Source organism: Schistocerca piceifrons, chromosome 1 (assembly GCF_021461385.2).
Source record: "Schistocerca piceifrons isolate TAMUIC-IGC-003096 chromosome 1, iqSchPice1.1, whole genome shotgun sequence".
NCBI classification, from domain to species: Eukaryota; Metazoa; Arthropoda; class Insecta; order Orthoptera; family Acrididae; genus Schistocerca; species Schistocerca piceifrons.
The window spans coordinates 453,807,958-453,824,116 of NC_060138.1; the positions used below are offsets into that span (position 1 = coordinate 453,807,958).

Sequence of the window (16,159 nt, forward strand, 5' to 3'; positions counted from 1 at the left end):
TCAGACGAATCTTTTTGAAACACACTGTACTGTGAAGACTATTGTGTCAAACAACGGTCTAACGTTTGTATACGCAGGAATTTCTTTTGTCTTCAGTTCTGCTTCTTCATATCTATCCACAGACGATTTGTTTCCAGTTATTAAGGGAACTGCTTTCTTGTTTTTACTTGTGTGAACCTTCTCGGCACATTAAAACAGCACTGACCGGCATGAAAAACGCAACGCGTAATAAATTATGTGTACTTAACTATTTCATCAGAGCGTAGCATTTTATGCTATATTTTTAAGCAATGTGTGTTATTGGCGGCCGGCCATTGTGGCCGAGCGGTTCTAGGCGCTTCAGTCTGGAACCGCGCGACCGCGACGGTCGCAGGTTCGAATCCTGCCTCGGGCATGGATGTGTGTGATGACCTTAGGTTAGTTAGGTTTCAGTAGTTCTAAGTTCTAGGGGACTGATGACCTCAGATGTTAAGTCCTATAGTGCTCAGAGCCATTTCAACTATTTGTTATTGGCGTTTCTTTGCGCGCAAACACTGAAACGCCAGTTGTTTATTGCACTAGCCACAATTGTTTTTTCCCGAGCCACCTGATAAACGTATCACTGCTGCTCTTGCAGGACGTTGTACCTTGTATTGTTCCCCTCTCAATTACATATGGTTGTAGGCTCCTTCTATGACTGTTGGAATTAACTCTGTAGAGTAAACATGTCGTTAAGCCTGAAGGTGCATCAAAAGCCATTGCTTTGGTGAAAGATGACCGTAGCATTACGTTGGAAAAGTGTTGGAATTATACCTTCTACGATTTCCAGAGCTGTAAGAAGGTACAAGGAAACGAAGTCTATGCAATAAAACCCGGATCCGCGTCGAAAAGAGCAACATCGGAAAGAGGTGACCACATCTTATAACTTAGAATTCTCCGCAACCGTCAGACCACGGCCGCTGAAGCACAAAATCGGCTCCACCAAGATCGGGGGCGTCAGTGTTGAGAGAGAGAACAAAGTGTTGAAATGTGTGTGAATTCCTAAGGGACCAAACTGCTGAGGTCATCGGTCCCTAGACTTACACACTACTTCAACTAACTAATGCTAAGAACAACACACACACACCCATGCCCGAGGGAGGATTCGAACCTCCGGCGGGAGGGGCGGCGCAATCCGTGACATGGTTCCTCAAACCGCACGGCCACTCCGCGCAGCGACAGAGAACAGGCCAAAGAAGAATGGAAGACTATAATCTTAAATCGAGAAGGCCTGCTTCAATCCGAGAACTCATCAGCAAAATTAAGCAAATTCCAGTGTTACATTGTTGATTTTCTTTATTTAAACTTATCGCCTGAATATGTTTTTTATATTTCATGTTATCTGTTTCTACTATCGTGTTATAAATCCATGTATTGACTCGTTCCATGACCATGGAGACTTCTCCTTAATTTGGTCCCACGGAACAGTAAATAAATAAATGAGAGAGTATTGCACAGCTCGACTGCGTTTCGCAAGGGATTATCGCGGCTGGAGTGTGCAACAGTGGCAGCAAGCGTTGTTCACCGATGACTTGCCATCACCTGGTGAAGCCTGGGGAAATTCACATCCACAACACCTTTTCAGGGTGAACCTGTCACGGTGCGGACAGGAATGCGTACGACTTCAAACGACGGATTTGATCTTCGTGGGGCACGGGAGCTTAAGAGCACATGGGTACGCGGAGGAAATCCTTTTGGAGCATGTTGTGCCTTTCGCTCCATTTATTGGTAATGATTTCACACTAATTCATGACAATGCACGCCCATATGTTGTGAAAATTGTGCAAGATTTCTTGGATGAAGCAGAGATTCATGTCTATAACGCGCCGTGACTCGAAGCCCTGGTTTGAATTCTATTGGGTTTGTAGGGACCAGTTGGGGAGAGGGCGCGTCAGCACTGTTCAGCGATCAATTAGAAAAAAAAAAACAGTGTGAATATTCCAGAATCTCTCATTTATTAAAATAACCGATCGATTTGGGCTTGTTCAAGTGGACATCTTCAGATTATGAGCACAATTTCGTTGCAGCTGGCGGCTTGGTGAATAACTGTGTGTGGTCGCAACGGTAACTGCTACAGTTCCAGAACTCACAAGAGAGCATTGCACAGCAGGTACCGTTGGGAGCACAAGCAAGCAGTTGTTCACCAGCTCCAGCCAAATGGTGCCCACAGTCTGAAGATGGTCGTTTAAAGATGCCGAAAACGATCGATCATTTTAATAAATGAGAGATTCTGTAATCTTGACTGTTTTTTCTAACTGATCATCGAAAACAGATCGCTCTCACCCCTTTACCATGTTCGCTAAAATTGTAAGTATTTAGTAGTACAGGACCTGTGGGAGGCCCTCCCGAGGTGTTTCCTCAAACCCTCAAGAGGACATTGCAGCACTCACCAGAAACGTGCCTACCGAGCAGGCTAGCACAGTGTTTAACACACTGGCGTCGCACTCGGGAAGACGACGGTTCAAGTCCGCGACCGGTCATCCCTATTTAGGCTTCCAGAATGAGATTTTCACTCTGCAGCGGAGTGTGCGCTGATATGAAACTTCCTGGTAGATTAAAACTGTGTGCCCGACCGAGACTCGAACTCGGGACCTTTGCCTTTCGCGGACAAGTGCTCTACCATCTGAGCTACCGAAGCACGACTCACGCCCGGTCCTCACAGCTTTACTTCTGCCAGTATCTCTTCTCCTACCTTCCAAACTTTACAGAAGCTCTCCTGCGAACCTTGCAGAACTAGCACTCCTGAAAGAAAGGATAGAGCACTTGCCCGCGAAAGGCAAAGGTCCCGAGTTCGAGTCTCGGTTGAGAACACAGTTTTAATCTGCCAGGAATTTTCTTATTTAGGCTTTCCATTATTCCCGTAGATCGCTTAAGGCAAATGCCGGGATGGTTCCTTCGAAAGGGCATCGCCGCTCTCCTTCTCCATCCTTCACTAATCCTAGCATGTGCTCCGTCTCTAAAGATCTCGTAGTCGATGGTACGTTAAGCACTACTTTCCTCCTCCTCCTTCTCCAGAAGCATGCCTGAAAGGTGCCGTGATTGGTGCAGCGGGAGAAAATACATAGTTTTGAAGAAGCGAAGAGAGGTCTTCGAAGTGAACAGTGAAATGTAAAAAACCAAAACAGAATTGCATTATCTTCATGGTCTTCCTCAAACTTTCCTTGAAGTGTGTATCCTTTCGTATTACTATTGCATCTCTGGCTAAATTTGTTTGAATCGTCGTTTTTTCATTGTTACTCCCCTAGATGGGACTATACCACATTATAATATTATAAAATATTATATTATTGTAGAAAAAGTGACTGCAGTTTAAAATTTAAAAAAATTAATCAAACTTTTTTAAAGAAATTAGTGTTCCGTTTTTTGTGCCGGTCAGTGAATATTTAGCACAAGTATCAAACTCGGATGTCTGCCTTTCACGGACATCGTGTGTCCGAGCCTCAGTTAGACGCACTATAGAAATCCCCCTAGAATTCAGACATTTTCACACTTTGCTGGTACTGAGTGGTATTTTCTTTCCGTCACTTCAATGTTTCCTCCTTATAGGAAAGACTTTATCTCATTTGTTGTTCTATGTTCCTTTATCCAACATCACTTCTTTTGTTGCAGTTCTTGTCCAAGCGCCTGACGAACGACTCAGCAGAGAAACGAAAGCCGCCTTGCGACAATGCTACCGTAAGTATGCTCAAGCTGCGCCATATGGTATGTACCTGCGACCTTTATCTGTCGCCGGTGACTGCTCACCTACCAGTGTCTGGTGCAGCACCTCGTTTTCAGTGAGCCGTAACAACCGATCGTCGCGTTCTTCATTTACGTCAGCTTTATCGCAAGCGATAAGTCAGTATCTGAGTCAAGTGCCGTTGGCTCTGTCAATAAAAGCGACACCGCTGCGCTAAGCGATGTCGTGCTGCTGCGAGGTATTTCATGGAGAGACTGGAGGAAGTCTTCCATTTATGCGTGGAACTATCTTCTGCTTTCTGCCCCATTTTTTCCCGATGAATAACTTACAACAACTAAATAACGTGTCATTTCTGTGCTTCTAAGCGTTCCTATTCTCACAAGCGAACAGACATAGATGCATAAAGAAAAGAAGGCAGCGGTAAAAAAAAAAAATCTTTGTGACACTTGAATGATCGGAAATGTATATATGATAGTTTCCAGTGAAATATACTTTCACCCATACATTCACAAGAAATAATTTAGAAACTAAGGTTGAGAAATATGTTGTTCGTATCTTCTGCCCACGAGAAGAAGCTTTTCCCTTGGCCTGCGACGGTAAACGCACTTTGTTGTCACATTGGAATTTCATCCAAATAGCATCACAAAGAAACGACTTCTTCTCAACAGACGTCTATTGTAAAAATGGTTTGTGTGGAATTTGTGTCCTTGATTAACACAACTGCCGTGTATACAGTTCGGACGTGCTCAGCAGCTCTTGCTACTACTTCGCTAAATGTACTGTGCGACGTCAAAGGTTCTAAGCGGGTGCTGAAGCAAATGTGCTGTTTGACCGAAGGCTTTCAGTTCCAGGCGGCAGAGGAATGGAGCGCAACGCGACGGTAGAAGAAGGAAACAAGAAAAGTGGAGGGAGTATTTGATTTACTTGCGCCTCCATCCAGAATATTTGCTGCTCTCAAGTTTCGCTTGGTACAGTGTGTTGTTTAGATAAAAAGAATTCAAGAGTAAGACTTTAATACACTGTTTGACAATTGCTAAGGAGCAGGTGGCGCTTACTAAGGGAGATCTGTCAATTGCTACCGAACAACCGAAAATTGCTACGGAACGCCCTAACAGTAATAGCAAAAGGAAATGTACTTGTAGAGGGCGACACGTGTTAACTGCAGCGAAGGCTGTGCACGAACGGCTCAATAGTTCATGCAGTACGGTGTTTGAGAAGGTAGTTGGAAAACCGATTTGTGCGAAATTCCGTGCAGTACAGCAACATGTCAGCGAGACATCATTTAAGTGGACGAGCAGTTAGACGGCTCGAAGCCGGTCAGAGTGTCACTACTGTGGCCACAGTAAAGGGTGCGATGGTCGTGAACAGACCATCACACCACAAGAGAATCGCTTCGTAGTCCTAGTGGCGAAAAGGATCAGACATCTCACTCCAAGGCAGATCACTGCAGACCTCGCAACCGCTACCGGTACACGTGTCTCCGCCAGGACCATTTTGCGGCGATTAAATTAGTCTGGTTTGCATGCTCGGAAGCCTGTCAAGTGCATGACCCTTCAGCCACGCCATTTTCGGGAAAGTGTTCGTTGGTTTAGCGAGCGTGTTGGTTTGTGTCAACATCAGTGATCCAGAGTGATGTTCTCCGAAGAACGTGTTGGTTTGTGTCAGCATGAGTGATCTAGAGTGATGTTCTCCGACGAATTCCGCTTCACTGTGGCAAGTGATTCGTGCCACCAGTTGTGTTAAAGGGGAACACGTTACACATCACAGAATGTTCATGAATTCCGTCGGTATGGCCTAGGCACTATGGTGTGGGCAGCCGAACACCACTGCGTATCTTTGCGCGAAGTACCGTCACAGCACAGCGGTATTGCAGGGAGATTATTGTGGATCACGTCCATCTGTTCAGGGGGGGATACGTTTCCGACATTCTGTTTATGGACGACAACGCCCGCCCAAAAAGGACTGCTGAGGCGTCAGACATCCTGGAAAGTGAATATATTGAACGTATGGCATGCCTAACGTACTCCCCGGACTACCGGGCGAAGTGGCGCAGTGGCTAGCACACTGGACTCGCATTCGGGAGAACGACGGTTCAATCCCGCGTCCGCCCATCTTGATTTAGGTTTTCCGTGATTTCCCTAACCCGCTCCAGGCAAATGCCTGGATGGTTCCTTTGGGGCACAGCCGAATTCCTTCCCCATCCTTCAGTAATCCGATGAGACCGATGACCTCGCTGCATGGTCTCCTCCCCCCAAAACAACCCAACTCCCCGGACTTAAACCATATAGAACAAGCCTGGGATGTTCTTGACAGATGTGTTTCTCAACAAGCACCATCTCCCCGAACAGTGCAAGAAATGGAAACCGTGTTGAGAGAGGAGTGTGTCAATATCCTCCAAGGACTCCTCTACAGTTTGGTAGCCAGCACGAATAACATGTGCAAGCTGTGCGTTAGTGCCCGCGGAGGGCATATTCGTCATTGAGAGTCCGATATCGACCTGTATGTTGGGAGTCTTACCTGTGTCAAACATGAATGTTATTTATGTCTGCCATGCTGCTTTCCCATGTGGTGAAATCAGTACCTTTTTCGTTATAAACGTACCGCTCCACCTCTATTCGCCTGTAGTGAGCTTCCTGTCGTCCATTATTGCCTATGATTATTCGTGTCCAGCAATGTCTCTGTTCCGTAGCAGTTGTCAAGCAGTGTAATATTAGAGGAGTAATAATACTTCATTTATATTAAACTCACTGACATAGTACAGATCAACGGCTAATACATATTGAAACAGTTTCTCATATCAGTGCTGAGTACACTCCGTTCTGGACCTCAGAAAAACCCAACGGAACCAAAAACAAAATTTCCCCCTCATTAGCCTAAGACGCTAACTGCCAGACTACTCTGCGGTTTTTGGTATCAATATGGACAGGTAACATTTTTATAAAATAGAAATGAGGCCATTGATGGAAAGGATTGTATACACTGTTTCTAGGCTCATTCCAGAAGCTGTAATGGCTGTCTTGAGCGACGCCATATAATTTGTGTGTGCACCACTGATCTTGAAGGAGATGCCTGGGATTGTTGAGGATATAGGTCGCCAAGTCGCGGCACATCTGCTTCCGTGGTACCACGGTAATTTGCACGACGGTGCAGCATCACCCATGATTGGTCCGGATCCTGTTAAAGTATACTCCTAGCCCTCCAGGACAGATCAAGTTCACATGGTTTGTTGTCGGCATGGAGAAAGCTCTGGTCGCCTTTGCTTCCAAGCTTTGCGGATATTGGGGTCACGTTCTGCCAGGTTGCTGGCTGTTCTGAGTGAGGGATGCCTGGAGTGGAATCATGGGAGATGCGGTGACCTGCTGTACAGAGGGGGAAAGACCGCCGCTGCTGAGTGCACCTGTGGCCCTCCAAGACAGATTAAGATTATCAGACACACTGTGGAAGAGTGAGTGTTCTCAAAATCCGTATCCTACAAGTCCTTCGGACTTCTTGGCCAGTGAAGCAGATGTGATAAATTAAATGAATAATATATCTGGAAATTATGTACATTGTTTTTCTAAAGTTATTTGTAACTGCCATACGATTAATAATAGTAATGTAAGACTGATAACACTTGCTAACACAAACGAGAAACGTATAAAATGGCAAAGCACTAGCAGAGAAATTCAAATATGCATTTTCTCGTTATATTATTCTCGAAGCAGTATCGATTTTACTCTAGCAGAACCCTCTGAAAAACGAAGAAAATGAACTAGACTGTCAACAGATCAAGAATGCATACAGCGATTTGTGATGGTTTAGCAGTCTGATACAGAAAGAACAACTTAATTGGGCAAAAGTACTAATCAGTTCGTACAGAAGTAGACAATATTTTCTACATCGACAAGGTATCAAAGTTTTTCACCTTTTATAGAATTAGACAAAAATTCTCTGCATAATCGAAATTCCAAGATCACGATATCACATTATCAAGACAAATGAGATAATATGAAGACATATAAGTCAGAACATCAGGCAACCAGTCCCAGCTTGGATTTTTTCGACCGGGTTTTGGAACGAAAAAACCCTAAACATCATCATCTTCCACCTATCCATTTATAAGCAATGAAAAATCCTACAAAATTAAATAAGCACCCAATTGCCCTAAATAAATGGTGTCACAACAGAGCGAACTACAATTACCAGCTGAAAAGGGCTATGCTCTTCTACAGAGGAGAAATGCAAAAGAGTCTCGGAGTCCATTCGACACTCATATTGCTTTTAGTCGCCTTTCTTAAAAATATACAAACATGTCGTGTTTTCGACGAATAGCACTTTCGCTGTTTAGCGATAATGGATACTTCCTAGCAGATCGGAAGACAACCATTCCGCAGGTATTATGCAGCTCCGAAACGCGGAATACGGGACCGTAAAACAAGTCCAGCTGTCGAAACATAACTTGTGACTAAGATAAGATAACAAACGAACAGAGAGTAGTGGCGTCAGCTCGGTTGTGACACTTCCTGCCGTGAAAGTTCTTACCGTCTGGCATTTGACACATTAGCGCCCCCTAGCTGCAAGAAAGTCATACCCCGTCAGTCCAGAAAGTTTTGAAACTGGGTTTATAAAGAAAGTAGGTGAGATGGTAGTTTCTAATGCTTCAAGTATTCTACATAGTCTCCCCACACTCGAGAACAACGCACACAACTTTCATACAGCCATGTGAAATTGTCAGAAAAGTCCATCTTTCGGATGTTTATCAAATCGCGCATCACATTGGCTGTAAAGTCAGTTATATCGCAAATGCTTTGACGCTTCATAAGAATTTCTGCACTTTATCGTATTGCAGTAGGTTCCTGTTGATAACATAAGTCTGTTATGATTTTTTCCAGAAAAGAATTTTTAGCGTTTTGTATTCCAATCAAATCACAGTAGACGTCCATGCTTTTTTTTGGGGGGGGGGGGGGGGGAGTCAAATTGTGCGATACAAACTATGTACACCACTTTTCTCATCTTAAAAACATTCTGCAGAATGTCTTGAACACTTTATCCAGAGATACTGCTCCATTGCGATTTGCTACAAAAAAAACATTGACACGGACCGCAATACATCCACTGTTTAGCACTGCCTGCTCGTATCTTTTGTTTACAGTTTCAAGCTGCCACCGTAACCACTGCATTGACGTCGCTTGTACGCCAGGAATAAAATCAGTTTCTCAGCTTCCTAGATGGTGTATGTTATTTGAAAGCCACGTGCTTATGTTACCGATTACCTTATAAGCTACATTATTTATATTATGTTCCACGTCTTTCACGATAACACTTGTGTCATCTCCACAGAGAAAATGTTTTGAGTCATCTGTCATGATTAGTGGTACGTCATTGATATAAACGTGTTGCAAAAATAATGACCTGATATCAATTGTCCATATTTATTGATAAAAATGTACTACAAATACGGGATGAATTGCAAAATTTTCATAAAAAGTTTTAGCTATGTTATTACAAATGCTCTATGTGTCCACCAGCAGTAGCACGAATAGCATCTAGACGATAGCTGAATTCGACATAAACTTTACACAATGCATCTGCTTTTACAGAAGTAATGGCGGCAGTGTCTCATGGAATGAGGGAATGCAACACCTGATGGTGATCGGTCCGTCGGATGGGGATGCTAAACTCGGCGGTCCGTTTTGTGCTGCACGGGGAGAGTAGGTTACGTACCAACACCGGCTTTCACCCTCTCCATTCTCTCTTTCATCGTTAACAAGAACACAAACACACTCCATTATCCATTCTGTCACCTACAGTTAAAAAATGCAGTTCTCACAAGTAAAGGTGCCACTTTGCACGAAAAAAGAAAGCCTTTCCAATTATCTGCCCCTCATGATCAACCAGCCAACAGTTCCATTGTATTGGCCAAATGCACATCTATTGTTTACAGTTATTAGTTCAAGTGTTTACAGTTATTAGTTCAAGCTGCATTGTAGTTACTGCGCTGAGGTCACTTATACGCCAGGATTAAAATAAGTCTCGGGACTTCGTGAACGGACGGTGTGCCACAATATCAATGTTCGTTTTTAATTGTTTGTCTACTTAATTTACGAAATAGTTATTATATTTGTTCGTCCCAAGCGTTGGTCAAATATCAACAGACCTGGATAATCGTAACATAAATGTAAATAGAGCATAAGCTTACGAATGTATTTGAGTAAGCTACAATGCCTTTGCGAAGAAATACTCACTAAACTGCATATAACTGAAATTCATCCCACTGAGGCGTCCTGTCACGGTCCGCGCTGCTCGCTCCGTCTGAGGTTCGAATCCTCCCTCGGGCATGTATTTTTGTGTCGTTCTTAGCGTAAAGATAGATTAGGTAGTGCGTAAGCTTAGAGACCGATAACCTCTGCAGTTTGGTCCCATAAGACCTTACCACAAATTTCCAAGAGTATATAAACAAAATATTGCATCAATAACAAGCATATACACTAATAAGCCAAAACATTATGGCCCACGGTGGGGTCGGATGCCTCCCTGATGGCGTTGCGGGCACGTGACGCGATAACAAAAGTATGTAAGCGAAGCACACACGGACGGGGGATCGTCCTAGCGAAAATATAGGCTGAAAATGCGGTAATCCATTGAAATAAGCGACTTTGACAAAGGGTGGATTATTATAACGCAGAGCCTGTGAAAAGGTATTTCGAAAACGGCAAAGCTAGTCGAATGTTCGCGTGCTACTGTCGTGGGCATCTATGGAAAGAGGTAGGAGGAAAGTGAAACTACCTCCAGGCGCTAAATCATTGGACGTCCATGACTCTTCACAGAACGTAGGATTCGGAGGCTGTCAGCTCTGTAAAGTAGGATAAATGAAGAGCACAATGCTAGCCCACGCCCAAATGTTTCGGAACACACCGTTCATTGTACACTTGAACATGGAGCTCCGCAGCAGACCACCCCTACTTATTCACATGTTGGCCCAACGACATCGTCAGTTACGGTTGTAGTGGGCACAGGACCATCGGGATTCGACCGTCGATCAATGGACACGTGTCGGCTCTTCAGGTGAATCACATTTTTGTTACGCTAGATCGTTCGGTTGAATCACATTTTTGCTACGCTAGATCGATGGTCGTCTCTACAAACGCCGTCGTCGAGGTGAACGGCGGCTCGAAACGTGCAGCGCGCTACAGACGCTGGCTGGTGGGAGCAGTAGTATGCCGTGGTAGACATTCTCCTGCACTTGCGTGGGACCTGTAGTAGTAATCGAATAGACGCTGACAGCTGCGAAGCACCTGCATCCCTTCATGCTTGATGTCTTCCTCGACGGCGTTGTCATCTTTCAGAAGTATAACTGTCCGTTTCTCGGAGCCAGAACCGTGCTATAGCGGTTTCAGGAGCATTATAGTGAACTCACGTTGATGTCTCGTCGACCAAATTCGCCTGATGTAAAACCTGTGGAGCCCATCTGGTTCGCTATCAGGCGCCATCACCGTGTACGCAAATCAGCGACCCGTTATTTAGGCGAATTACGTGACCTCTGCGTAGATATCTAATACCACATACCTCCATAAACCTACCAACAAACTGTCGGGTCCGCGATACGCAGAATCAGCGATATATTTCGCTCCAAAGGCGGACAAACAAGCTATTAAGTAGGTGACCATAAAGTTTTGGCTCATCAGTATGTTTCTGTTACGTATTTTTTTTTTAAATGGTATGTAGTCCACCTCCGTAGCGTAGCGGTAGCGTTACTGCCTACCACGCAGGAGGCCCGTGTTCGATTCCCGGCAGGGGCTGGGTGTTGTGTGTCCATCATCATGTTCATCATCATTGACTCGCAAGTCGCCGATGTGGCGTCAACTAAAGAGGCATTAGGCGGCTGAACTCCCGTGCTTGGGGCCTCCCGGCTAACAATGCCATACGAACATTTCATTGGTATGTAAACCGACAGACGGCCGGGAGAGCGGTGTGTTGACCACATGCCCCTCCGTATCCGCGTCAAGTGACGTCTGTAGGCTGAGGATGATACGGCGACCGGTCGGTACCGTTGGTCCTTCATGTCCTGCTCGCGCCGAGTTTAGTTTTCGTATTAGAGTATGCACTTTTTTTGAGGTGCAATAATGTTGCACGTTGTTTAAATATTTTTTCATTGTTGCACATGGCTCGACTTTACAATTCATAAACATTTGATATAATTACTACTTCTTCAAAAGACGACAGTGTTAAATGATTCTCAATTGCAGAATTGGTTCCTTTTAAACCGGGAAGCAATTGTTATTATTGGTGTTGTTTTATGATTTCGCCTATGTGGTAGTTTTCTTTTCAGTTACATTTATGGCGCCTTTTCTTGTATGTTTTATAACGTATGTCCTGCATTCCACACCAGTTTCCTATTTTACGCATTCATAAACTGGTTCATTTGAAAGTGTAATGAACAAAACTACACTTTTTTTTGTAAATATAGACGTCATTCTGCAATTCATGTTGTCTTGTACATTTTACTATGTATTTCGTGTTCTTAAAAAGAATAGTTATTCTTCAGTAAATGTCTGTGAGTTACAAGAAGATCGTAACTAAACAGTTCTTGACTTTGCTGTTTAATGCCTCTTATGGTTCTTAGGAAACCTGCGTAACAACAAATTTGTTGTGTCCTTTTTGCTGTTGTTACCATTTATTGCGCTACGTACACTAACTCCTGATACTTCTAATGACGTTGACTGTCGACAAGGCGATACTACCTTTCAAGATAAGTTGTGAAAAGCTATGAGTTGTGGTTGTCTTATTCCAGTAATCTGTTCATTTTAAAAATTGCCGACAGCCATTTCATGTATTACACGGTTCATTTCACCTTTTCATGGCAAAAATGATTCGGAGTGCTAATAATTGACGCTCATAACTGCAAATAACTGATAAACAAATGTCATATTTCTGTTGCAAAATATATCTGGTTTAGTGGTTTTTAATTCCATACTGATGTCTACAAAGTGGATGGCTGCGTTGTCAGAACGCGCTTGAGCCAGCGTTAGAACGCACATCATGAAGAGGCAAGAGTTTTCTTTGGCCTTGCCACACAGTTATATCCGTAGCACTGTAAAAAATTTTGCTGTGTGTGAGACGACGGGTGACCGTTGATGGATGGCTATGTTCGACAAAATGGCGGGTGTCACCATCTCTCGATTCCGTGCTAGTTTTTGCTGGACTTGCTCAGCGACGTAAATGAGTGAGGGATACTCGGTTATCTACTTATCCTGAGCGTAGTCTAACTTACTCGTTAGAACGTTGTTTGATGCGTGTTATAATTGTTGTATTGTGTTGCTTACAGTAATCTAAGTTTTTACCGCAGACAGTTTCTAGTGGAAACTTACGTGAATTGTTGCATCTAAATCTGTTAAAATTCATGACGTGATAGATACAGCTCGTTATTTAGAAACGAGTAACATTGATCGAAATATGGTTGAGTAAGCCGCTATAATATTCCTTCTTTCTTTGCGTAATGATATGTGGGTGTATTAATTCTATACCTAAAACATTTTAATTTTTTTATGGCCGTGTAGTCTTTCTTTCAGTGTTTTGGACGAGGAATATTATAAACCAATTTACTTCTTCGAGGGAACAGAAATCTCAATATAGATTAATAATATTCGGAAGGTACAGAATAGATTTTAATGATGAGTTTTCGTTTGTTTTATATCTGTACTTGCAGGTATGCCATTGGATATCAATTATTTCTTCCAAATATTAATAGTATAGTGCCGCTGTATCCATAAGCATCCATATAATGGTGGATTGTAGTTTCCATTTATTAATATACCCCTGATGGCGGATGAGTACGCGAATGAATCGTATGAGTTTGAATGGCGTATTAGAACAAAAAGGCAAGGCCCGTATTCGTTAGAGAAACAGTGAATGACATTAGTACTTCTCATGTAACTTCACGATTTAAATGCGTTGAAAGTATATTATTCGTATCCCACTTTAGTTTGCATCAGTTTTTCGTAGCCAGCCGGCGTGGCCGAGCGGTTCTAGGCGCTACAGTCTGGAACCGCGCGACCGCTACGGTCGCAGGTTCGAATCCTGCCTCGGGCATGGATGTGTGTGATGTCCTTAGGTTAGTTAGGTTTAAGTAGTTCTAAGTTCTAGGGGACTGATGACCTTAGAAGTAAAGTCCCATAGTGCTCAGAGCCATTTGAACCATTTTTTCGTACTTTTTCACACCTGTTTTCGCGGCTTTTGACAGAATTGCTATTTAATTACTACATCTTCTCACGGAATAAGTATGTATTTCTGCTCTGAATGTTGTTGCTTCTTGCTACGAGTATGCTTTGTAGTCTTAATGACTCGGCGTTCTTCCTTCCAGATACTAAAAACGCACCAGTAGTTATGCGGATGTGTTCACTCATTATTAGCAGGTATTTCAAACAATATACTTTAGCAGAAATCAATGTACAGCGTATTATCCTCCCGCTCAAATGGAAATTTAAAATCAAGTAATACACACTCTAATGCTTTCATCATTGAATCTACTAGTGAATTATGTATAACCAGAGTTTACTAAAGTCGCATTAAGCACGGCAAAAGTATGTTGACACCATAGCACACAATCCCATACAAATATGCATTTCAATGTTGAATATTTTTTCTGCATGGTAATAGCTTGCACAATAACTACTTACTCTGTCACTAATCCTACTCATTGGTAAGAAGCAACACCAGTGAAAGCAGAAATACATACTTATTATGTGGCAAGATGTAATAAAGTTGGATACCAATTCTGTCAAAAACTGCTAATGCAAGTTCTCCATTAAATGCGAGAAAGTACAAAAAAGCGATGCGAACGGAAGTAAAGCAGAATAAAGAACAGTATACTTACAAACCATTTAAATAGAGCAGTTCACACACGAATTGCCGGCCGCGGTGGCCGAGTGGTTCTAGGCGCTTCAGTCCGGAACCGCACGACTGCTACGGTCGCAGGTTCGAATCCTGCCTCGGGCATGGATGTGTGTGATGTCCCTAGGTTATTTAGGTTTAAGTAGTTCTAAGTTCTAGGGGACTGATGACCTGAGATGTTAAGTCCCATAGTGCTCAGAGTCATTTGAACCAACACACGGATTCGTAGGCGGGAACTGATGTTCGCAAAACGCTATGCTACGAAATCAACTTCAGTGTTACATCAAACAAAAATAAATATGGAATCGCTTATTCCATGCAGTCGTGCAGATGCGAGCAAAAAATCAAGCAGATTGCGAGCAACATATTCACAATGCGAACCAAAGAGTGCAAAGCACCACACACACACACACACACACACACACGCACGCACGACGAAGTCGTAATTAGGAGCACAATGTTATGAAACCAACTTGTGTTTTGAACGAAAGCAAAACAAATAAGGAAGACTTTAGATCACGCAATAAGAAACCAAAATGTTGGGTTAATAAACTTGCAGCGCGCAAAGTAGCCTGACAACGAACCAAGGCCGCGTTACCTTAAGCCACTGTATGAGTTTCACCTCCGTGACTAGTGCTGTCTGCCTTTATTCATTGTCTCCGTCTTCGGAAAGAGGGAGACAAAAGAAGGGAACTCACTGATAAACTATTATTGTGACTAAATGGCGTAGAATCAAAGTCAAATAATCCAAAAAAGAAAAGGAAAAAAGATATGTGGCTCACGTGATCACCGTGAGCTTACTACACAGTTCACTGCGTAATCGGCGTCGTAGGATGTGTTTACTTATTGTTAAATTGCTTTATTTATTTCAAAATTACTGATATGATTCATAACCAAGTGGAGGCGGAAAATAGGTATTATATAAATCAGTAGCCAAACTGATCTTATTATGAAGATTTATATGGATTTGTAAGCTCTGCTTCTAGCGCCGACTAAGATCCTCGAAACGTTCCTGTATTTTGTAGCGCCGAGACCTAAAGTCCCTAGTCCCTAGTACAATAGCAGTGTGCAAAATCGTTCGATCTTTACGATGTACGAGGGGCGTTTAATAAGTAATGCAATTTAATTTTTATTTTTTTATTTATTTATTTATTTATTTATTTTTTTTTTTTTTGAAAACAAGTTATTTCTATCCAGCCTGTATGTACGCGTGGGGTCACTATACTGGTCGACGTCGGAGGCAACGTCTTGCTGCATCAGTAACATCTCCATCGTTCACTTACTGCTTCCCGCGGAGTGCATTCTTCGTTGGGCCAAACAGAATTCGGAATGTGCAAGATCCAGGCTGCCGCGCGGATGAGGGAGAACGGTCTAAGTTTTGTCAGCTCCTCTCGGCTGCGCAGACGTGTGTGAGGCTTAGCGTTGTCATGGATAAGGAGAAGTTCGTTTGCATTTTTGTGGCGACGAACAGGCTGAAGGCATTTCTTCAGTTTTCTGAGATTAGCACAATATACTTCAGTGTTGATCGTTTCGCCATGAGGGAAACATCAAACACAGTAACCCGGTCAGTGCCCCAGAAGACCGTCGCCATGA

The 16,159-nt window shown here is 43.2% G+C and overlaps 1 protein-coding gene across 2 annotated transcripts in view; it reads left to right on the forward strand.

Moving 5' to 3' along the window:
• Positions 1-16,159, forward strand: part of LOC124792313 (inositol-trisphosphate 3-kinase homolog) — a 501,596-nt gene that overhangs the window by 188,911 nt on the left and 296,526 nt on the right. For both annotated transcript variants that reach the window (XM_047257930.1, XM_047257931.1), the window contains one exon: positions 3,628-3,693. In XM_047257930.1, the coding sequence (XP_047113886.1) occupies positions 3,628-3,693 (66 nt within the window). The remainder of the gene's footprint in view (positions 1-3,627; positions 3,694-16,159) is intronic.